General features: G+C 40.8%; 2 protein-coding genes across 4 annotated transcripts; both read left to right on the forward strand.

Moving 5' to 3' along the window:
• The first annotated feature begins 1 nt into the window (after window position 1).
• On the forward strand, window positions 2-19,964 carry LOC142180307 (uncharacterized). 2 transcript variants are annotated; one of them, XM_075251893.1, is made up of 18 exons: window positions 2-686; window positions 1,645-1,703; window positions 1,786-1,917; window positions 2,106-2,246; window positions 2,703-2,759; window positions 7,674-7,768; window positions 7,976-8,108; window positions 8,195-8,374; window positions 9,015-9,205; window positions 9,309-9,375; window positions 9,614-9,747; window positions 10,019-10,085; window positions 10,205-10,267; window positions 10,435-10,679; window positions 10,761-10,887; window positions 18,243-18,335; window positions 18,604-18,807; window positions 19,436-19,964. In XM_075251893.1, the coding sequence occupies exons 1-18, from the start codon at window positions 335-337 to the stop codon at window positions 19,724-19,726; spliced, it is 2,631 nt and encodes an 876-aa protein (XP_075107994.1). In that variant the 5' UTR covers window positions 2-334; the 3' UTR covers window positions 19,727-19,964. The 2 variants fall into 2 exon arrangements, with proteins under 2 accessions (XP_075107994.1, XP_075107995.1); XM_075251894.1 differs by having other exon boundaries at window positions 28-686; window positions 1,782-1,917.
• Window positions 19,965-21,005: 1,041 nt separating this feature from the next.
• Window positions 21,006-22,175, forward strand: LOC107766759 (uncharacterized). Of its 2 annotated transcripts, XM_016585601.2 has the most exons (3): window positions 21,006-21,195; window positions 21,526-21,801; window positions 21,873-22,175. In XM_016585601.2, exons 1-3 carry the CDS (start codon window positions 21,162-21,164, stop codon window positions 21,887-21,889), a joined length of 327 nt encoding a protein of 108 aa, XP_016441087.1. In that variant the 5' UTR covers window positions 21,006-21,161; the 3' UTR covers window positions 21,890-22,175. The 2 variants fall into 2 exon arrangements, with proteins under 2 accessions (XP_016441087.1, XP_016441086.1); XM_016585600.2 differs by having other exon boundaries at window positions 21,526-22,175.
• The last annotated feature ends 613 nt before the right edge of the window (window positions 22,176-22,788 follow it).

The following is a 22,788-nucleotide window of genomic DNA, read 5'->3' on the forward strand; positions in this document are numbered from 1 at the left end:
AAATTATCAGGAAAACCGCAGTGCAGCACACACACTGGTTAATCTGTTCAGTTTGCAATAGCTCTCTTACTAATTTTGTTCTATCACATTTGACCCTTTTTCCAAAAGAAATTCACTATGCTGGAACCATAACTGATTAACTGTCACTGTCTCTCTCTCCTCGGTGGAATAAAAAAGAAACCACAACCACCAGTAACCAAAATAAGGTCTCTCACTTGTACCACACATTACCTACTGTTAAATCACACATATTTCATGTTATACTCCAATTTTCATGGATGGAATTATTTGAAGTTTAGATTTGATTTATCTCTCCTAAAAGATCAAAATAGAGATGCGTTCATGTCAAAATCCCGCTATGTTTTGCCATAAACGCGCCTTGATTTTGCATAGGAATCCGCTGTTGCTTTACTTCCCCTGCTGTCAAGGTTTTCGTAGAAATGCGAAATTCCGATGTGTTCTCGATCAGATAGTCCCCAAATTCGCCGTTTCCTCTTCTCTGAGCTCAGTTTTGACTTCCGGCAACGCGATTGCTGCAGCGGCCGCGGTGGCAGGTACCGGCTCACTTCACGGAGCGGTTTCGTCGGCGATAACTCAGGTTGCCGTCACGGCGGTGGCGATCGCCTCCGGAGCTTGCCTTTCCACTAAGGTGGATTTTTTGTGGCCCAAAGTAGATGAACAACCTGGTGAGCTCCTACTTTTTGTCCTTTTTCCTTTCCTATGTATATTTTTGGAGTTAAGTTATATATACTAATAGTGTAATGAATTTTTTACTCTATTAGTGTAATTTAACCTATTATAACAGGTTACTTATCATTTATTTTAGGCTACAGTTCAATGTTATTAAATAGAGTTATCTGCAATTACCATTTCAGTGACATGATTGTGGAAATATTTTTTACACTGTCAGAGTAAAGCTTAAACTCTATCTTTTTAAATTTATTTTGATTTTAAAAAGAAAAGTTGCATTGAAAGTATATGTTCCATTAGAAGTAAGTGATGCTGTTAGTAGAGTTGCAGTTTTGGTTATCAGGGAAGCAACTTTGACTGCAATTGGGTTTTGGAAGAATTGATGTGTTCTGTTAAACTAGGAAAAACGTATAGCAAGATATATTACACCTTTTAAGTTTAGGAATCCTAGTGGACAGTGACGGAGTCTGTTAGTTTTTGTTTCTACCTTTTGTAGTGGACACCCTGGAGCTTGTCCTTTCAAAGATTTTAACGGGAGCTTGACCCTAACGTTTGCATGTATTATGGTCTTTAAATTGGAACTGCGTTTAGAACTATTGCTAGGGCAATACTTACATTTTATGCAATTTCTTACATGTTCAACTAAACTAGAAAGAAGCAGCTTTCACTTTCTTATTTCCTTTGTTGCACGTAGCATGTGCATTCTGCACCATTACCTCTAAAGCATTCATGGAAGATGTCTTATGTTCCATTCTATATTTGAAAGTGTAGGGATTATCAGATTATGTGTGCCTGAGATGTAGATAGGAGATGAGAAAGCTCCTTAGTTCTCTGGTTTTTGGAAGATAGAATCCGATAGTATACGAGCTTTGACTCAGTAACAGATTGACTTCTTTTTTTACTGTAAAGAGTATACATTAGAAGGGCTAGTAAGTAAGTGTAATTATTCTGCAGGATCACTCTTATTGGATGGAGTAGATGTCACCGGATACCCCATATTCAATGATGATAAGGTTTACCATCTCAACTTGCACCTGTTGATGTCCATATAAACATTTGTCAATAGTACTTAAGATTCTGAATCTATGAAGGCAGGTGCAGAAGGCTATTGCATTTGCACGAAAAGCTCACCATGGACAGCTACGCAGAACTGGAGAACCTTATTTAACACACTGTATCCACACTGGAAAAATCGTAGCTGTCTTGGTTCCATCAACTGGGAAAAGGGTACAATTCTGTCTTTCCAATGGCAGTAGTTTTTTGATCATCTCATATCACTTGAAGGTCTATGTGTCTCTCTTTATATATAGCTAGGTTCCTTGTTCTCATTTAATTTATATTGGAAGTAATGCATGAGCTGTATTAGCATATCTCAGAAATGAATTTGCTTACTGTAACTGCGAAATTTTTTGTAGGCGATTGATACAGTTGTTGCTGGAATTCTCCATGATGTGATTGATGATACTAGTGAAAGTCTGGACACTATAGAGAGAGAGTTTGACACTGATGTTGCAAATTTAGTAGCAGGTGTTTCTAGGTTAAGTTACATCAATCAGGTACAGTATGCACTATGATCACTAATGAGGGATTTGAAGTCACAACTATGGTTGATATGAGTTTAAATCAGGACATGATAAATAAAAAAAGATAGATGAGTCAATGATATGCCTCAATTTAAATTCAGAAAATTGCAGACCCTCGGAACCATATTATCTGGGTTACTTTGACTGGGCACAGAACAAGAATCTAAGATCACTGTGTTTAAATGGAAGTTATCGGAAAAAGGAAAGATAGAGATAACTCCTCTGGAAAAATGTATTTTTAAGGTAATATGATCTTTGAAATAGACTGCGGTGTAAAAGAAAAGTATATCTTTTAGACAAGTGACATAGTTACGGATGCCCCAAACTGGCCAACAGGATTGTTGATTTGGGTGAATCAATTGGTTTTCTCCTTCGTCTTCTTCATGGTTCTCTGTTCTCTTCTAACTTTTAACTAAATTTGCCATGCAGCTGCTAAGGAGGCATCGCAGGTTAAATGTGAATCAAGCTGCACTTAGCCAAGAAGAGGTACTTGAATGCACATTAAGATAGTTCACCATTGCATATAATCTGAAATAATGTGATGGCTTGTTTGGAGAATGTTAGTAATAAGAGGATCTCTTAATTCATTCTTGTGTATTCTTTGATATTCTGAGAGTAGTCCTGCTACTTCCATCTTGCCAGCATACTCTTCTCATTGTTTTCCGAGTAAAACTGAATATATGAATAGATGTGATGATATCCATCCTTTTTGTAAGGCAGTATGTAAATGTAATGTTCCTCTTCTCATATTTTATATTCGTTCACACTTTCAGCTCTTTATTATTTCTAAAGTTATCAAACAAGTGTGACTTCTGAGAGCAGCGAAAAAAAGGGCTTTGAACTGTTCTTTTTAGCATCATAATATGGTAGTGGATAAAGCATAAAACTTTGTTTAGTCCTGAAGTTAGTAGCTATGATAGAGGAAGGGTTCAGACACATGCTATAACTCCTCTAGTATTCCATGATTAATACAATATTTTGGAATATAAGGGAGGTGAGGTCTAAAAAGGCCATATATAGATTAAAATATCTTATTGACATTAACAAGGTTGTCTTTGTTGCAATCATGGAACCTTTTGTTGATAAGAACAAGATTGAAGGTTACAAGAGATTTCTGGGATTCCAACATGGTGCCGCTAATCCTAATGGCCAAATTTGGTGCTTCTGGAATAGTCAATGTGACCCTATAATTATTGCAGAAGATGATCAACAAATCACTCTTAATATCAAAGATAAGATGCAAGACAAGGGTCTCTATGTTACTGCAGTATATGATAAATGCACAACTGTGGAAAGGAAAGATCTTTGGAGCAGTATTGAGGATATTAATTTGCTCATAGATGGTCCATGGTGTATTGGAGGTGATTTCCATGTTATCATGGATCCGGAAGAGAAATTAGGTGGCAAACCTCATACTTATAAATTTTTTGACTTTATCACTACTATGGAAGCTTGTGGATTTAGTGACATCAGTTTCACTGGTCCCAGATTTACTTGGTGCAACAATAGGGGACTTAGGAAAAGGATTTGGAAAAGATTAGACAAGATTCTTGTGAATGACCAATGGAGTTAGGTCTTTCAACATAATTGTGTAAAGCACCTGGTGAGGACTGGCTCTGACCATAGACCTCTTCTTTTGAAGTGTCACAATGATCATCAGGAAGTCATCAAATATTTCAGATTCCTTGATTTTTGGACTGAACAACAGGACTTCCCGGAGGTAGTTCAAAAAGCTTGGGATGTGCAGGTTATTGGGAATGCTATGTGGAGGCTGAAGAGCAATCTTCAGGAGCATGGTAAAAAGCTCGGTCAATGGTCCAGAGATAAAGTGGGAGATATTCACCGGCAAGTAAGTGAATGGGAAGCTAAGGTCCATATACCGGAAGACCTTGATATTCAGCTGAATTCGAAACACAGTAGGGAGGACCTAAATAAAGCTCATGCAGAATACACAAATTGGTTGGGATTACAAGAGAATCTTTTGAGACAGAAGACTCAAACTAAGTGGTTTCAAGAAGGAGACTACAATAGTAAGTATTTCCATTGTGTGTTGAGAGAAAGCTGAAGAAGGCTTCAGCTTCATAGAATAAAGAACAACAGAGGTAGATAGGTAGAGGGTGATGATAAGATTGCAAGAACAGCGATCAGACACTTCTCCAAGTTGTTCAATCTTCCTCAACCTGAGATCAATCACAATGTGTTTAGTTGTATACCAAAATGCCTCACAAAAGATGAAAATGCTATGCTCTTTGAGCTTCCAGATGAATCAGAGATCAAGAATGCAGTATTTAGTCTGAGTGCAGACAATACCGCTGGACCATATGGGTATAATGGAACATTTTTCCAACACTGTTCGGAGATCATTAAGAAGGATGTGGTGGATTTTGTTCTGGAACTTTTTAAAGGAAAGGAGCTTACAAGATTTTACTCACACACTTGCTTAGTCTTAATCCCAAAAGTTGAATCACCGACCAGCTTCTCTGAGTTGAGACCAATCAGCCTTAGCAACTTTACCACAAAAATCATTTCTAAAATCTTGGCTGAGAGGCTCAATCCTCTTCTTCCCAAACTGATTTCAGACAACCAAAGTGGTTTTGTCAAGGGTAGACTCATCACTGAAAATATTCTATTAGCACAAGAAATTATTCAAAATATCACCAAGACCAACATGAGAGGAAATATGGTTATTAAGCTAGACATGGCTAAGGCATACGATAGGATGTCATGGTCATTTCTAGTAGAGGTCTTAAAAAGGTTTGGCTCTGAGTAATTTTGGATTGATATGATTTGGAGGGTGATTGCTGATGTATGGTATTCTATCATTATCAATGGTACTAGAAGAGGTTTTTTCACCTCTTCACAGGGTCTTAAGCAAGGAGACCCACTGCCACCTTCTCTCTTTATCTTGGTAGCCGATGTCTTGTCTAGATCTCTTATTGCTCTTCATGACAATGTTGATTTCATTCCTTTCACCATGAGTCACAGAGGCCCTCCCATTAACCATCTAGCCTATGCAGATGATATAGTCATCTTCACCAGCAGTAACAATAAGTCAGTAAAGCTCATAATGAAGCAGATAAGTAACTATGAAGCCTCCTCTGGACAAAATGTAAACACTGACAAGAGCTTCTTCCTCACAGATCCTAAGACTGGTGCACACAGAATTAATAGAATGAGGGAGTGTACTAGCTTTCTGGAAAAAACTTTCCCCTTCAATTATATTGGTTGTCCCTTGTACATTGGAAGGAATAAGTTAGAATTATTTGATGGCATGGTTACTAAAGTGGTAAAAAGATTAAATGGTTGGCGGGGAAAGATGTCCTATGGAGGAAGAGTAGTGTTGATTAAAAGTGTATTGCAGTCGGTGCCTGTGTATACTTTGTCAGCTATGAGTCCACCTAAGGGTACTTTGAACCTATTGGAGAAGCATTTTGCTAATTTCTTTTAGGGCTCCAAAAGTGATAAAACTAAATATCACTGGAGTTTTTGGAAGAATTTATGTACTCCTAAGGGTGAGAGAGGTATTGGTATTAGAACCATGGAGGATATCAGTAATACTTTTGCTATGAAAAGATGGTGGAGGTTCAGAACTCAACCATCTTTGTGGGCTTCTTTTATTGAGGCAAAATACTGTGCTAGAGCTCACCCAACCACTAAAGTTTGGGTCTCAGGTAATTCCCATGCGTGGAAGCATATAACTCTTGTTAGGAAACAAGTAGAGGCAAATATTGTTTGGAAAATAAATGCAGGTACTTGCAACTTCTGGCTCGATAATTGGACAAAGAAGGGTACTCTAGATACTATGTGTCCTGATTCAGGGGGCAGCAGAAAGGCTAAGGTACAGGAATACATTACACAATGTCAATGGAACCTGGAAAAACTTGGTATGATCATAGATAATGAAACTCTGCAACATATAGCTAACATTAGGATTGGGGAGCAGAATGAATAAGACTATGCCATCTGGAGCCCTACAGAGGATGGAAAATACACAAATAAATCTTCATGGCAGAACACTAGATGCAAAAGGCAGAGAAATGAAGCACTTTACCGGCTATGGCACAAGTGCGTTCCCTTCAAAATTTCCTTCCTGTCCCGGAGATTATGCCATAGTAAATTACCTTTGGATGAGATAATCGCCAAGTTTGGTAACCAGCCAGTTTCTAGATGTAATTGTTGTCAAAGACCAAAATGTAATTCCATTCATCATACATTCAGTGAAGGTGATGCTGCTAGATACCTTTGGAATAGATTTAGTATGCCTCTAGGCATCAGACATCAGAATTGGCCTATTAGGATGATTCTCAAGAAGAGGTGGGAAGTCGAGCATAAAAATAACATTCATAAATTATTGCTGCAGATTGTACCATCTTCTGGGAAATCTGGAAAAGTTGGAGTTCTTGCAAGTTTGGAGACCAAAAAAGGTTTGTCTATATTCACATGGAGCAGCAAATCACCTGGACCATTCAAGTTGCTGTTACTCTAGCATATCCTAACTGCAAACTGAATTGGCCTTGGGTGAGACTTTGTGAAGAGGTGGAAAGAATGAAACCTATTGTGAGATATTGGCAAGTAACATGGATGAAACCATCATGAGATATGATTAAGGCAAATACAGATGGGAGCTTTTTGGTTGACACTGGTATGGCAGGTATAGGAGGGGTAATAAGAGATTCACATGGAGATCTCATCATGGCCTTCTCCATACCAATCCACTGTAGAAGCAACAATGAAGCAGAGGCAATAGCAGCCAAGTTTGGTGGAGAATGGTGCATTAAACAAGGATATACCAAATTCTGCTTAGAGCGTAACTCTCTTATAGTGACCAATATGTTAAAAGAGAGGAACACCAACAACATGAAGATGAACCATACAATTAGTGCCATCACACAGATTCTAGACCAGGCAGAAGTTCAAATTACCCATAGCTATAGAGAAGCCAACCAGGTGGCTGATCTTCTTGCCAAAAAAGCTGCAAACATTGGCAATAGCTCATATTACTACACATTCCAGCAGTTGCCTCGAGAAGCTAAGGGTCCTTTTTGCTTAGATAAATGACAGTTGCCTAGCATAAGAAGTAGATTTGACAAAGCCAATTTTTTTGTAAGTTAATGTAGTTTCTTTCCTCATGGAAGAGAAGCTGTATATGATTAGCTCTTTCATGAGTTTTTTTTAAGGCTGTTGCAGCTACAGTCTTGTGTATATGGAAGGTCAGGTATATGCCCCCCTTCTCTTTTGTCATCTTTACCTTCTATATACATGGTAGGGGTCAAGCCAAACCCCCCAACACCTCAGGATCCTCTCCCTGGGTGATGGCTTTTAAATTTTAAAAAAAAAAAAAAAAAAAAGTAGCTATGCACTATGCTTTATATGTTTATTTCTTTGTATATCTGTTTACAGGCAAATAGTTTACGAGTGATGCTACTGGGCATGGTTGATGATCCACGTGTGGTGCTTATCAAACTAGCAGATCGTCTTCACAACATGAGAACCATGTACAATCTTCGAACCAATAGTTTTAGTTTGTTTCAGTTAGATTGATTTATGCATGAGTGTGTCCAATTGGGTTTCGATAATTAGAAAAATGTTGACTTTTTTATTTGAGTTCCTAACTTCAATATTTTGTCTTTGCAAATCCTAAACACCGACGCGTGACACTATTTTTTATGTGGTTGATTACTTGTTCATGGGAACTCTTCTAGATATGCATTACCTCCAGCCAAGGCTCAAGCTGTTGCTCAGGAGACTCTGGCTATTTGGTGCTCACTTGCTTCGAGATTGGGTCTTTGGGCATTAAAAGCCGAACTTGAAGATCTATGTTTTGCAGTGCTTCAGGTGTGTCATGCTTTATTCATTTATACAGCAAATGCTGTCATGTGAGAAGGCAAAAATTTGTAGTAACTGGAGAGTATATAATGCAGCCTCAAATTTTTCTTCGCATGAGAGCTGACCTAGCCTCCATGTGGAGCCACCCAAACAGGACAGGCAATGCAAGAAAAATATATGGCAAATCCAGCTCTCTTTTGCACCAGAGAATGAAAAGTATGACTGCTGAGCATGAAGAACCCGCAGAAACTGATGAGGAATACATATGCATGAAGGTGAAGACTGTTTGAAATTTAGTTTCATCTTTATTATTGAAACCGTTATTGATGCATTGCAACGATAAATTGATAATTAACTGATAATTTGGGTCTGTTCTTTCTGTTACCGGTCACTATATGAATGATCTATGTTCTATCAAGAGAATCACCATGTCATTCGAGCTCATATGCTTCTGCTTTGGTTGATTTTTCTTTTGCCTTTTTGTGCCAAATCATCTTTCACTAGTCACAACTTGTCAGAAGAAGCTTCTTATTAGAATTTTCTAAAAGCAGATATTGCATTTCCAACTGACGCCAAAGGTGCGCAATAAAGCATTACAACTTTACAAAACTAGAAGTTCAAACTGATCGTATTTCTGAACTTGTAACTTTCCAATAGCAAATTCAGTGTACCTGTTTCTGCACAGTCTATCAGTCATTACTTGACTTGAACAAGAATTTGATATTTTTACCAAAACCTTTTCCTTTGCCCCCTATGTGGGCAGGGGATGCCAGTATTATTCTTTCCTCCAACAGTTTTCGTCACTCTGTTTTTGCGGGTGGGTTGGTGCAGGTTGTTCATTCATCTGTGTTTATGTCTGCTCTTGTATTACCTAAACAGCTAATGAATTTGAGTCTAACTATCATTAACCTCCAGGTTCTTTTGCAAGCTGTACTTCCTTTTGATCTTTTACTAGATAGAAAGAAGCGTATTGACTTCTTCAACAAGCTTGTGGAAAATTCAAATTTGGAGACAAAACCAAAGGTCGTAAGGGATGCTGCTTTTGCACTAGGATCTCTGGTAGTTTGCGAGGAGGCTTTGGAGCGTGAATTATTCATTTCTACCTCGTATGTTTTGCTCATCAATCAACGCTATACATTTGGAATAAAAGAAAGGGCACATGACCTATTATAATGCTCTTTAACATTGTGTATCTGTTTTATGTTGCAGATATGTGCCTGGGATGGAAGTCACATTATCTGCACGCTTAAAAAGCTTGTTCAGTATTTACAGTAAGGTAGAAAGATAAATTCATAAAGCACAATAATGCAAAGTTGTTGCTTGTTAAAAATTATCAGAAATGTGGAAAATCTATTGTGGTGCTAAAGATGCTTTAAATTATAAAGATTTTGAGGTCTTTGTTGATTATCTTTCTTCTTTTGCTACTTCATACTCGGATATCTTCTCGTGCATTGCTTCTTTGTCATATTGATTTTAAGGACAATCTATTTATATTTTTATTTTACTTGACACAGATGAAAAGGAAAGAAATTGGCATAAACAAAGTATATGATGCCCGTGCCTTGAGGGTTATTGTCGGAGATAAGAACGGAGCACTACACGGCCAGGCAGTTCAGTGTTGCTATAATCTTCTCAACATTGTGCACAGGTGTATAAATAGATATTTTTTGTTTTGTTTAATATCCACCTTTATACATATAATTGGATTAGACATGCGAGCAGCAATGGCACAAAAAGTAAGAAAATGGTTTGTTCCCTTCGAAGAATCTGCACATTTATTAAGAACATATTGATCATCTGCTTGTTTTAATTTAATTATCAGATATCATATAAACTTTCTTAAGCTAAATTGAATATGCATGTCAATAATGTGCCTATAGAGGTTCAAACTTGACCTATTCTGCTTTTCAATTGTTTAGGCTATGGTCCCCTATTGATGGAGAATTTGATGACTACATTGTTAACCCAAAACCAAGTGGCTACCAGGTTTGAACTTCCTTTTTACTTCAGTGGGTTACTGCTTTTATTAAGTTAGATTTGCCATCTTTGTGGCATAACCACTGTTCTGACTGCTATCCATCCTTAAATTCTCCTTCTGATCTCAGTCCCTACACACTGCAGTACAAGGTCCCGACAATTCACCCCTGGAAATTCAAATAAGAACCCAGGTATTGATCCTCAAACCTTTCAGTTGATAATAGATAGTTATTCTCTATACTTTTGGTCTTTCCTTTTCTTTTTTTCTTTTTTTTTTTAATTTTCTTTTGTTAGTCGGTAGAGTGGTGATTATCGTTAAGTTTTATGTAGCTCTAAAATGCTGATCTTGAATATTCAGAGGATGCATGAGTGTGCTGAACATGGACTTGCTGCACATTGGCTTTATAAAGAAACTGAAGATAAGCTGCCCTTGGAGACCAGTGTAACTGGTTCTGGAACAACTACACCCTCATACTTCTCAACAGATATTGAAGATCAAGGTTCTATTGTAGATGATGGGTCACATAAGTATAGCTCGTTAAAAGTGGGACATCCTGTCCTCAGAGTGGAAGCAGGTCACCTGCTTGCTGCAGTTATTGTGAGGTAGATCATCGCTGAATTCATAGTATGTATCTCGAAAGCTTTTCATTTAACTTGTATGTGCATAATTTTCTTTTTCACCAGAGTGGACAAGGATGCAAGAGAATTGCTTGTTGCTGTAAGCTTTGGGCTAGCAGCTTCTGAGGCAGTAGCTGACAGAAGATCTTCTCAAACAAAAAGATGGGAAGCTTATGCAAGCTTATATAAGAAGGTACTCGGTGGAAGTTTTATAACTTATCATTTCAGGATAATATGGTTCTTATAACTCGCAAGTTCTGTGCTGAATAGTTGGCTGATCACTGCATGTCTGTTAGCCTATTCATGTTTTGTGCCAAGGAAATATAAGTCACATCTCTTAATGAAATCTCAAGAACTACTCCTCATTTTCCAATTCATTTACTTTGAAGTACTTAGAGATGGTTAGTTGACCTTGATTGCTGGATGAAAAGAAACCTTTATATTCTCTTGATATAACCTGATAAGCTAGCTATCACCCACACTAATCATGAAAGTGGCTTAAGTTTATTACGGGAAACTTTTCCTCTTTCATAGTTTTGTTGACCTTAAAAATGGAATACTAGATAAATAATAGAATTGTGAAACCAATATTGCCTCTTTAACTTACCTGATAGCTAGCTTGCTCTTACATCTGTGATGATAGCATTAAATAGTTGCATGGTGCCCGTAGATCAATATATAATGGGGGAGGCCAAACACATCTATCTGCAAGTGCAGATAGAGCAGCAGATCAAAATCTGAAAGCAGGTAGGAGGAAGAAGCTAATCAATCAGAATTGAGACAAGGAGGAGAGACAATATTGTCAAAAAGAGAAATTTACCTTGGAGTATTGGAATATGTAATTGAGTCCAGGAAATCTGCAGTTGATATAGCAACATTTAGTGTTCCTAGTTAGCCCTTTGATTGAGAATCGATATTCAGATTATAACTTTTAGGTATACAGGATCATCATCATCATCAACAACAATAATAATAACAATAATGATGATGAGATGGTGACGTAAGTTCTGTCATGGGCGGCTTTCCAACCATGCCCCATGACCCCTTGGACGCGTCCCGTGGCGTCCTGGCCAGCCTCCCAACGCCCGTCGCCACGGTCGGCCCCGTGGTCTCGGCAACTCCAAGTGACAAGCGCGCATGTGCCTCTGTCGCCCCACCGATAGCCATTTCCAGTGCCCAGCCACAGGCAGATGCCAACAGCGCCGCGCGCGTAGACAATGCCGCGCGGGCAGACCCTGATGCTAAAGACAAAGTTGCTGCCAACGGACTTGTTGCTGCTTTGTAGAAGACTAAGTCCTTTTCATTGTAGATATAGAGTAGTTTTGCTGCATTTTCTTTAAGTGTGATTTTCCAGCTTTCATAGATCTAGTCTTGTAACTTTGGTTTATTTTTTTTAAGCATTATTAAGGGGGACCAAGCAATCAAAACTTTCAAGCAAGCAAACAATTCTCTGTACTGGTGTCTCTCCTCCCCGACACCGTCTTGTTTTCTGTAATAGCTTTCATTCAATGCAATCAAGCTTTCTTTCATTCTCAATTCTCTTTTCTGCTCTCTTTCAATTGCTCATGACATTGGTTTTCCCGTACGGCACTGACAATCTAGTCTAGCGTACGGAGGGGACCTCAGTTGGCGGACAGCAACCGTACTGACATCGGTTGCTTAGCCTTACGTCGCCCTTCCAAGGAACTTCAGGAAGGCGCCGCGTAACAGTTGGTATCAGAGCCTAGGCTCGACATCGGACGAGGGATTACATTGCAATCACCACCATTTCTGACTATGGTGAATTTTGGGGATCGCATCGCGACCCTTGAGGGAACGGTTGACTCATTACGGCCCATCGTGGAAATGGTGCCCGATCTAAAGACCAGCCTAGTGCAAAGGTTGGACGACCTGGACCGCAGACTCATCCAGGCCGAAGTTGACATAGAAAACATCAGTCGCGACTCTGAAGGAGACCGACAAACAGCAGCCACAGAGGCAGCTGAAATTTTTGGTAAATTTGAGGTCCTCCAGCAGGAGCGTGCCGAGGATTTAGCCAACAGGGAACAAGAGGCAGACAGGGTGACTGCCATGTAACAAACTATAGACAAATTGACAGGCCAGCTCAATGTTGTCAATGCTGCTTTACAAGGCCTACTTCGAGGAGGCGGAAACCAATTTGGGGGTGGTGTGAACCTCGCCCCTATGGCACAAAAGCTGAAAATTCCTGAGCCAAAGCCATACAGTGGAGCTCGGAATGCCAAAGAAGTGGAAAATTTCATTTTCGACATCGAGCAATACTTCGATGCCGTGGGAGGCCTAGAAGAAGCTAAGAAGGTAGCAACTGCTGCCATGTATCTTCAGGGTGATGCCAAACTCTGGTGGCGGGTGAAGTACGAAGCCATCAAGGCTGGTGAAGATGCCCTCGAGACATGGGCGGAACTGAAAGCAGCCATACGCCTACAGTTCTTCCCCGAAAATGTTGAGTACAATGCCAGGAGAAAGTTGCGGGAGCTCCGCCAGACCAAATCAGTGCGAGATTACGTGCGGGAATTCTCCGCGCTCATGCTGAACATCCGTGACATGGGGGACAAAGACAAACTCTTCACCTTCCTGGAAGGGTTGAAACCTTATGCCCGGATGGAGTTGCAGAGACAAAGGGTAGACACGTTGCCTAAGGCAATCCAAGCAGCAGAGTCCCTTGGGGATTACCAAGTGAAAGCCCGGAAGGATAGGCCTCAACAGCCTGTCCGAGGAGGATACAAAGGGGGCCAACCAAACACTGGTGGCCCTAGCAGAAGTGGAGGAGACCGGAGTGCACCCTAATCCAAGGCTCCCTCTTCCGGCAGTACTAGTGTTGCATCTAACAACAATGATCGGGGGAGGAAGCCCCCCTCAGGATGTCGTCATTGCGGCGGACTTCATTGGAATAATGAATGCCCCCATGCACAAATGAACGCCCATCAAGCTTTTGAGGATGGGACGGATGACGACGCCGATGATGCGGACCAGACCGAGCCAGTAGGTGCATTCAATGCAATTGTTGGCTCCATTTCTGAGCCCTTAGCGGGAACCAGTGCCGGTATCCGCAAGAAGAAGGACCCCTGTCCAATTGCCAGGAAAGGAAATAAGAAGGCGAATTTGAGGACTCCTCCTCATCAAGAGAGGACCTTAATGTTCGTTGACATGAAGGTAAATGGCAAGCCCATTCGGGAAATGATAGACACGGGTGCCACCCACAACTACTTAGCCTCGACTCAGGTGGAGCGTCTTGGACTAGTTGTAGGAAAGGGCAAAGGTCGTGTGAAGGCTATCAACTCACCACCTCAACCAGTGGGTGGAATAGCCAAAGAAGTACCAGTGAAGCTTGGCCCTTATGAAGGAAAGTTCAACCTGCGCGTAGTGATCATAGATGACTTTGAGTTAATAGTGGGGTTGGAATTCCTGAGACAGACCAATACCATGCCCGCACCGTATGCAGACATGCTACTGATGATGGGAGCAAATGGGGCCAAGCCCTGCATTATTCCGTGCATTCCCATGAAGATGGCAGCCGAGAACATCTCGGCCTTGCAGTTGAAGAAGGGGGTAAAAAGACATGAACCCACGTTCCTGGCTACCCTCTGCATGGAAGATATAGAACGCTCCTCGAGTCCCATTCCTGCACCCGTGAAAGAGTTGCTTGTGGAATTTGAAGACATCATGCCACAAGACATGCCAAAGGCCTTCCGCCTAGGTGAACTGTGGACCATGAGATTGAGTTGGTGCCGGGTGCGAAGCCACCTGCCCGGGCGCCGTACAGAATGTCACAACCCGAACTCTCCGAGCTTCGAAGACAATTGACGGAAATGCTAGACACAGGGATCATCGTGCCCTCCAAGTCCCCATACGGGTCCCCTGTGCTATTCCAAAAGAAACATGATGGTAGTTTACGACTCTGTGTGGATTACCGGGCTCTAAACAAAATCACCGTGAAAAACAAGTATCCTATTCCGCTAATGGCAGACTTGTTTGATAGGCTAGGTGGTGCGACGGTATTCACCAAAATAGACCTGAGGACAAGTTATTGGCAAGTTCGGATTGCAGATGGTGATGAGCACAAGACGACCTGTGTGACAAGATATGGGTCGTACGACTTCCTGTTTATGCCCTTTGGCTTGACTAACGCGCCAGCCACATTTTGCACTTTGATGAACCAAGTTTTCCGAGAATACATTGATGAATTCGTCGTGGTTTATTTGGATGACATTGTGGTATATAGCCAGACATTGGAAGAACACCTGGAGCATTTGCGGAAGGTCCTAGCCCGATTGCGGGAGCACGAATTATATGCGAAGCTATCCAAGTGCTCCTTTGCTCAGAAACAAATTGACTTCCTCGGACATGTCATCGAGGAAGGGAGGATCAAGATGGACCAGCAGAAGATTCAGGCCATTACAGAATGGCCGCCTCCTAAGGATATACATGCCTTGAGGTCGTTCCTTGGTCTATGCAACTTCTACCGGCGTTTTGTGAAAAGTTACTCCCTCATTGCAGTGCCGCTGACAGAACTTCTCAAGAAGGCCACCCCGTGGGATTGGGGCCCCAAGCGGGCAGAGGCCTTCGACGCATTGAAGATGGCTATGTCTAGTAGCCCAGTCTTGGCCCTCCCTGACTTGGCCAAGCCATTCGAAGTGCAAACGGATGCCTCCGACTATGCACTTGGTGGAGTATTGCTACAAGAAGGGCATCCCGTAGCGTACGAGAGCCGGAAACTGAAGGATGCAGAGCGGCGCTATGCCGCCCATGAGAAAGAATTATTGGTTGTCGTTCATTGCTTACGCCTTTGGAGGCATTATCTACTGGGAGCCCCATTCGTGGTTAAGACAGACAACACAGCCGTTAGCCATTTCATGACCCAGCCAAAGCTGAACGGTCGACAGGCTAGGTGGCAGGAACTCCTAGCGGAATTTCACTTCAACCTGGAGTACCGAAGTGGAAAGACCAATCATGTTGCTGATGCACTCAGTCGGAGAGCTGATCTAGCATCGATGTGTGTACTCGCCGCCCTAAAGGGAAGCGAAGTAACCACCACCATAAAAGACCAGATACAGGATCTACTCATCAAGGATCCTGCTGCACAGTATTTGGTTGATTTGGTAGGACAGGGCAAGACTCGCCAGTTCTACACCGAAGATGGTTTCCTGAAGGTGAAAGGGAGCCGACTTTATGTTCCTAAAGGAGGAGATCTGCGACGGGTTCTTCTTGCAGAATGCCACGATACTTTGTGGGCCGGTCATCCCGGCGAGGAACGCACCATGGCATTACTTCGCCGTGCATATTATTGGCCTCAAATGGTCGATGACGTCGCTCAGTATGTGAAGACTTGTCTAGTATGCCAGAAAGATAAATCAGACCGCTTGACGCAGGCAGGGCTCTTGGAACCACTAGCTGTCCCAAAAAGACCTTGGGAAAGCGTTTCCCTGGACTTCATCATCGGATTGCCCAAGGTCGGAGATCTCACAACTATCTTGGTTGTGGTGGATCAGTTTTCCAAGTATGCTACCTTTATAGCAGCCCCACAATATATATCAGCACAAGATACAGCTCGACTATTCTTCTCTCATGTCGTCAAATATTGGGGCTTACCTAAAGACATTGTTAGTGATCGCGACTCACGCTTCACTAGCAATTTTTGGACCCAACTCTTTAAGTGCCTCGGGTCAAAATTGAGTCATAGCTCAGGTTTTCATCCGCAATCTGATGGCCAGACGGAGCGATTCAATGGCATGCTAGAGGAATATCTCCGGCACTTTGTGACCGGATCGCAGAAGAATTGGGTGAAGCTTCTGGATGCTGCTCAACTGTGTTTCAATTCACAAAAGAGCTCAAGTATCAACAAAAGCGCTTTTGAAATTGTTACCGGACAGCAACCGCTACTCCCACACACAGTGAACGCACCAAACATGTCAAAATCTCCTCGGGCTGCTAGCTTCTCAAAAGAATGGAAGCAAAATTTGGAGATAGTGCGGAGCTATCTTGTCAAAGCCCAAAAGCGGATGAAGAGGCATGCTGATCAGAATCGCCGCTTTGTTGAATACCAGGTGGGAGACAAAGTGATGGTCAAAATCCCAAAGCGGTACTTGTTTGCAGGGGTCCATGACCCTCGCCTATTGCAAAAATATATTGGACCCTTGTCCATTGAAAGGCGCATTGGGAAAGTTGCATACCGGGTGGATACCCCAGCTTGGTGGAAAATCCATCCTGTTTTCCATGTCAGTCTCCTGAAACCTTTTCGGGAAGATATGGAGGATCCTTCACGAAGCCAACTCACAATACCAAGTATTCGAGGCCCCAATTCAACCGGGAAAAGGCGTGCTGAAGCTATTCTTGATGATCGAGTGATTCACGCCTCAAGAAAAGATCACCAGGAGTTCTTGGTGAAATGGCAGGGATGTGATGCATAGGAGAATACTTGGGAGAGGGGAACAAACCTCAAAGCCTACAAGAGCCTGATTGATGATTACCTTGCAAGGAAGGCGCCGAGGACGTCGCCAACTCAGGTGGGGGAGAATGTCATGGGCGGCTTTCCAACCATGCCCCATGACCCCTTGGACGCGCCCCGTGACGTCCTAGCCAGCCTCCCAACGCCCGTCGCCACGGTCGGCCCCGTGGTCTCGGCAGCTCCAAGTGACAAGCGCGCATGTGCCTCTGTCGCCCCACCGATAGCCATTTCCAGTGCCCAGCCACAGGCAGATGCCAACAGCGCCGCGCGCGTAGACAATGCCGCGCGCGCAGACCCTGATGCTAAAGACAAAGTTGCTGCCAACGGACTTGTTGCTGCTTTGTAGAAGACTAAGTCCTTTTCATTGTAAATATAGAGTAGTTTTGCTGCATTTTCTTTAAGTGTGATTTTCCAGCTTTCATAGATCTAGTCTTGTAACTTTGGTTTATTTTTTTTAAGCATTATTAAGGGGGACCAAGCAATCAAAACTTTCAAGCAAGCAAACAATTCTCTGTACTGGTGTCTCTCCCCCCGACACCGTCTTGTTTTCTGTAATAGCTTTCATTCAATGCAATCAAGCTTTCTTTCATTCTCAATTCTCTTTTCTGCTCTCTTTCAATTGCTCATGACATTGGTTTTCCCGTACGGCACTGACAATCTAGTCTAGCGTACGGAGGGGACCTCAGTTGGCGGACAGCAACCGTACTGACATCGGTTGCTTAGCCTTACGCCGCCCTTCCAAGGAACTTCAGGAAGGCGCCGCGTAACAGTTCCATCGGGCGCAAAAAATACTAGGCGATTTCTTCCCATCTGTCGAAACCTTGGTGGGCAGAGTTACCCGGTACCTGTGTTGGTGGAAGGTAGCAGGTACCCGGTAGAATTAGAAGAGGTGCACGCAAGCTGGCGTCGACACCACCGTTATCGAAACAAACAAAAAAGATGGTGATGTAAGTTCCTGTCTCTTCAAATTTCTGTTTACAACATACATCTTTTTGACATTATCAGCATATTTGCAGGCAAGTAGTCATCTCTTAGTGCCTAAGATCGTCAAATTTTAACTTTAGGGATTACAACATGGTTTTCAGGTATCTGATGAATGGTGGTTCGAACCAGGACATGGCGATTGGTGTACTTGCCTGGAAAAGTATACACTTTGTCAAGATGGCATGTACCACAAGGTATGAATCTCATACCATGGCTTGAAAGTTTAATTTTAAGAATGCAAAAGTAAATCATGATGTTATGTTTCCTTTGATACTTCCCAAACTGCTCCTTGAATATGTTCTTATTCTAGGATCAGCATAATTCACAAGTCAACTTATTAATCCCATGTGCAATCAATTTGTGTTACATAAAATGGGATGTATGGAGTAGTTGCGAATGAACAGTTAACATGTCTCTTTATTCTGCTGGGATCTTGTAACAACTACTATTTTGTTGATGCAGCAAGACCAGTTCCAGCGCATGTTGCCGACTTTCATCCAAATCATTGAATTGACAGAGGAGGAAGAAAATCTTTATTGGGCTATCATGTCTGCCGTCTTTGAGGGGAAACCTGTTGCTTCTGTTACATCTAACCCAAGTTTTCAGAATAAGCTTGGCTATACCTCTGCTAATCCAACACTAACGGACTCTGGCATCAACAATAAGGTACTGACTGCTAGTACATACCCGAAGTTCGCAATAGCAGTATGATGAACTTCTTATCATTGTTGTGCTCTTATCTAATACTAGGGAGAAGTAGTACTGTCGTCAGTGATGATGAATGAAGTTAGCCACTAAACCATGTAAATGGACTTTAGGTGTCTTTGTCTGATCAATGTCCATCCAATGTATGGGAAGAGACTAACAAAAGGGCATCAGTAGATGTTGTCACAAGATAGTGTTTTGCTTCATGGTCAGCGACAATGGTGTGGTGGGTGGGTATTTGGAAAAAAAAGAGGGAAAAGTTAGAGGACGGTTTGGTTCATTAAAGTAGTTGACTAATTCGACCAATGAAACTTTAGCTGCTTTGTGAGGTGACTAAAGATTGTAGAACATGAACTTATTTAAAAAAAAAAAAAAAACAGAAAGATTGTAAAACATGATACAGTGACATGATAAGAAAGCATTTTGTAGATCCTGTCTTTGTATCTCTTTTCAGTCTCAGGTGATCTATCCATTCCTATTTCCTTCAATCTTCATTGTTTTGCACATAAATGTACAGTGTATAAGCTAAACATGTCCCCCATATGACCCGTAATGGTTCATCTAGCTGATGAATTTTGAAAATGTACAGGTATATTTGCTAAGGACAATGCTTCAATGGGAGAAGCAGCTGCGCTCTGAAGCAAGTCTCCAGCAAGTGGAGTATGCTACAAAACCATACGATGCTAGCTCCGGTTTGCTAGGAGAGGTGGTGATTGTATGCTGGCCCAATGGTGAGATAATGCGCCTGAGCACCGGCAGCACTGCAGCTGATGCTGCTAGGAGAGCAGGCGTAGAGGGGAAGTTGGTTTCAGTAAATGGCCAGCTGGTAGTGCCCAATACAAAGTTAAGAGATGGTGATGTGGTTGAGATCAGAATGTAGATATGTTTCATTACGTTCAAATCTAGTACAGGCTGTACAGCATGTATATTCGTTGCAGTTGTGGGAAGCGCTCGCAACATATTGAAGTTCTATGTTCTTGCTTTGATTTGGTCACAGTAGTCATAGTACCTAGCTGCTGTGCAGATTCCCCTTTTTGTTCATAGTTAGGCCTTGAAGTGGCTCTTCAAAATGTACATATTTTTAACTTTAAGGCTCAAATGAAAACACTCTTGACGCAGGGCAAGCGCGATACCGTTCAAAGAAAAATGAAAAAAAAAGAGGTTAAACTAAACACCTTTTAGTCATTCGATCTGATTTCACAAAACTTCCTTTGTTTCTGTTGCGTAAAGAAAAACACGTAGGAAAAAGGAAATGTTTGTGATAAATTACAACAGATTCATGTACTTTATAAAATATGCTTTGCAAAAGTAGTTTTTAAGTTTCAAATAATTTGATATTTTTAGAATAGCCTGGAAAAAGTGTTACTCCCTTTTTAAACAACTTTGTGAACAAACAAAGCTTCAAACATTGTTAAGCAAACGCGAATGCAATTTTGACAGGGCAGTAATCAATGTTGTGCTGTTGCCTGTTGGATGAAGTAATTCAACTAATTAGATGCAACATTTTTTCTCAAAGAATAAATAGTAATATATCATCCCTATTTCATCCTCACAAAATGAACTCTTTTTGATTTTGTAAATAAATGAAAAGGTAGAGGATCAAATGGAAAAAGATAGAAGGATCGAGTGTAAAATCAAAGAATAGTATATACATCAAGGGTGCGAAATGCAAAGAAGTCTTTTTATCATTTTCATAACAAAAGGGCCTTTCCATAATTTGGATCAAAGTGAAATTATTGTTTAGGCTTCTTCTTTTTTCCTAACAGCTTGTTTGGATGATATATATCGTTTCATAATATATTATATATTATTATATTATATTGTAATGTATCGTTCTGATATATACAATGTTTGGAAAGATTGTATTGTTTAACGTTATTTTATGATGTTATGCACCAACAATACGAAGAATAAACTTGTAATATTATTTTTTTTAAAGTATGAGTAATAATTATTATATAACAAAAATAAGATAAAAGATAAAATATGATTATTTAATAATAAGAAAGGGAAAGATGAAAGAAAAAATAAGTTAACGATGCGATCACACCAAATGAATCATTCCATAAAGTATAACTATAAATTTAACATACGATAAAATAAAATTTAAATAACAATCAAAACAAATATTTAAGTAACAATACAATACATCCAAACAAGCTTGAGGAAGTGAAACCGGAGGACAAGCCACCTGTAACACAGTGAAAGTGCACTGAATTAGAAGAATGCAATAAATAAGCGACTAAAGTGAAACCAGAGGACAAGCAAAAGCAAAGAGAAATTTGTGATCCTACTTCTCCTCTCCACCTTCCTCGATGGTTCGCAAGCGATTTCATGATGTCAAAACAGGTGAAGAACCAATAATTTTGAGCTTATTTTGTTTGTTTTTCAAGTTTTTCCCCCTCTTATGATTCGACTATCACTTCTAGTATTTGCCGCAACCCATTTCTAAAAGCTCCAAAATCAGACTAAAAGAAGTATTAACTCTGTATATTCTTCTGTAAAACAGGATATATCATCCAATGAAATGGAATTTTAGGTTTAACAAATGTTGAGTTTACTCTAACTGTATGAGGCATGACAGTTGTTCGACGGAATGTTTGAACTAAATTTTCGTTATGCAAACGACAAAAAGATGAGTAATTTTATACATATATGTGAATGCGACTGTTTTGGTAGGTGCTTTGGTGGCAAAATCATTCGATGCCCAGAAATTCCTGAAGAGAGTTGGGTTAGGAAAAGAAGACTATCACTTCTGGAAGCAAGTGGGCAAGGCGTTGCTTTGTACTTACACTTTGTTCGGCGTAGCGTGGTTATGGAATGAGACTTCGCCACTTGGTTGGTGGACCCTGAAACCCAAGCCAAAGGAAGAAAAAGAACTAGCACACCTATACGAACGCCGGAAATTTCCATATCCAGGTGATGAGAAGGCAATGGAGGAGTTTATTGCCAGAGGTGGGATGATTGGTACCACTATTGGTCCTAAGGGAGTTGTTGAATCTGATAAAGATTCCTATAATTTTCAGGAAGCATTGCAGGATAAGAAATTTGATCAAGAAGCCTTCAAGTTGTGGATGAGGATGAAGAATGAAGTTATTTCGGAGCTCCAAGAGAAAGGGTTTGATGTAGAGTGAGTGAATATAGTTACTTCCTGCAATCAGATTATGTCTTACATGCATTGGTTAGAAGTGGTGTGATTATGTGTCAAACTTATCAGACTGCTTTGAAGTTCTTGTTATCATATCTGCTACTTTTCCGCGAGTTGATTTTTCCTATATTTGTATTCTTATAGAATCATTGTTATGCTCTTATATAATACTCTGGAGACGTAATAATGTTGTCAATGATGATGAATGAAGTTAGCCACCAAACCATGTAAATAGACATTAGGCTTGTTCTTTTGATCAATGCCCATCCAATGTATGGGAAGAGACTAACAAAAAGGCATCACCAGTTATTGAAAAGTACTTATTCCTGGCAGGCTGGCACTGATCAGTGGTTACGACACCAAAAGTGTGGCATGTATGGGAATTTCATTTCCTTTCCCTCTAATAATCTTGCTATTTCAGCTTCCTGTTGTTTGACATAAGCTATCATTTTGATAACAAATGTTGTCAGAAAGATAGTGATTTGCTTCACGGTCAGCATAGTGCAGGTGGTTGAGAATTTGAAACAGAAAAAAAAAAGGGGGGGAAAAGATAGAGGACAGTTTGGCTCATCAAAGTAGTGGATTAACTCGATGGATGAAACTTTAAAAGCTGGTTTTGTCAGGTGACTGACTAAAGATTGTAGAACATGAACTTATTTTTAAAGAAAGAGAGAAAGAATGTAGAACCTGAAACAGTGACTTTATAAGAAGGCATTTTTTGGATCCTGGGTTTGTATTTCTTTTCAGCCTCGGTTGATCTATCCATGCCTATTTCCTTCAATCTTCATTGTGTT

This window comes from Nicotiana tabacum, chromosome 4, assembly GCF_000715075.1.
Source record: "Nicotiana tabacum cultivar K326 chromosome 4, ASM71507v2, whole genome shotgun sequence".
Classification (NCBI taxonomy): Eukaryota; Viridiplantae; Streptophyta; class Magnoliopsida; order Solanales; family Solanaceae; genus Nicotiana; species Nicotiana tabacum.

Bases quoted from the DNA above. Each gene is read 5' to 3' on its own strand.
- LOC142180307 (XM_075251893.1), top strand. From the start codon at position 335: ATGCGTTCATGTCAAAATCCCGCTATGTTTTGCCATAAACGCGCCTTG. The intron at 2,760-7,673 runs GTACTTGAATGC...ATCTGTTTACAG, and splicing joins CTGCACTTAGCCAAGAAGAG to GCAAATAGTTTACGAGTGAT. The intron at 10,680-10,760 runs GTAGATCATCGC...CTTTTTCACCAG, and splicing joins CTTGCTGCAGTTATTGTGAG to AGTGGACAAGGATGCAAGAG.
- LOC107766759 (XM_016585600.2), top strand. From the start codon at position 21,162: ATGGTTCGCAAGCGATTTCATGATGTCAAAACAG. The intron at 21,196-21,525 runs GTGAAGAACCAA...CTGTTTTGGTAG, and splicing joins ATTTCATGATGTCAAAACAG to GTGCTTTGGTGGCAAAATCA.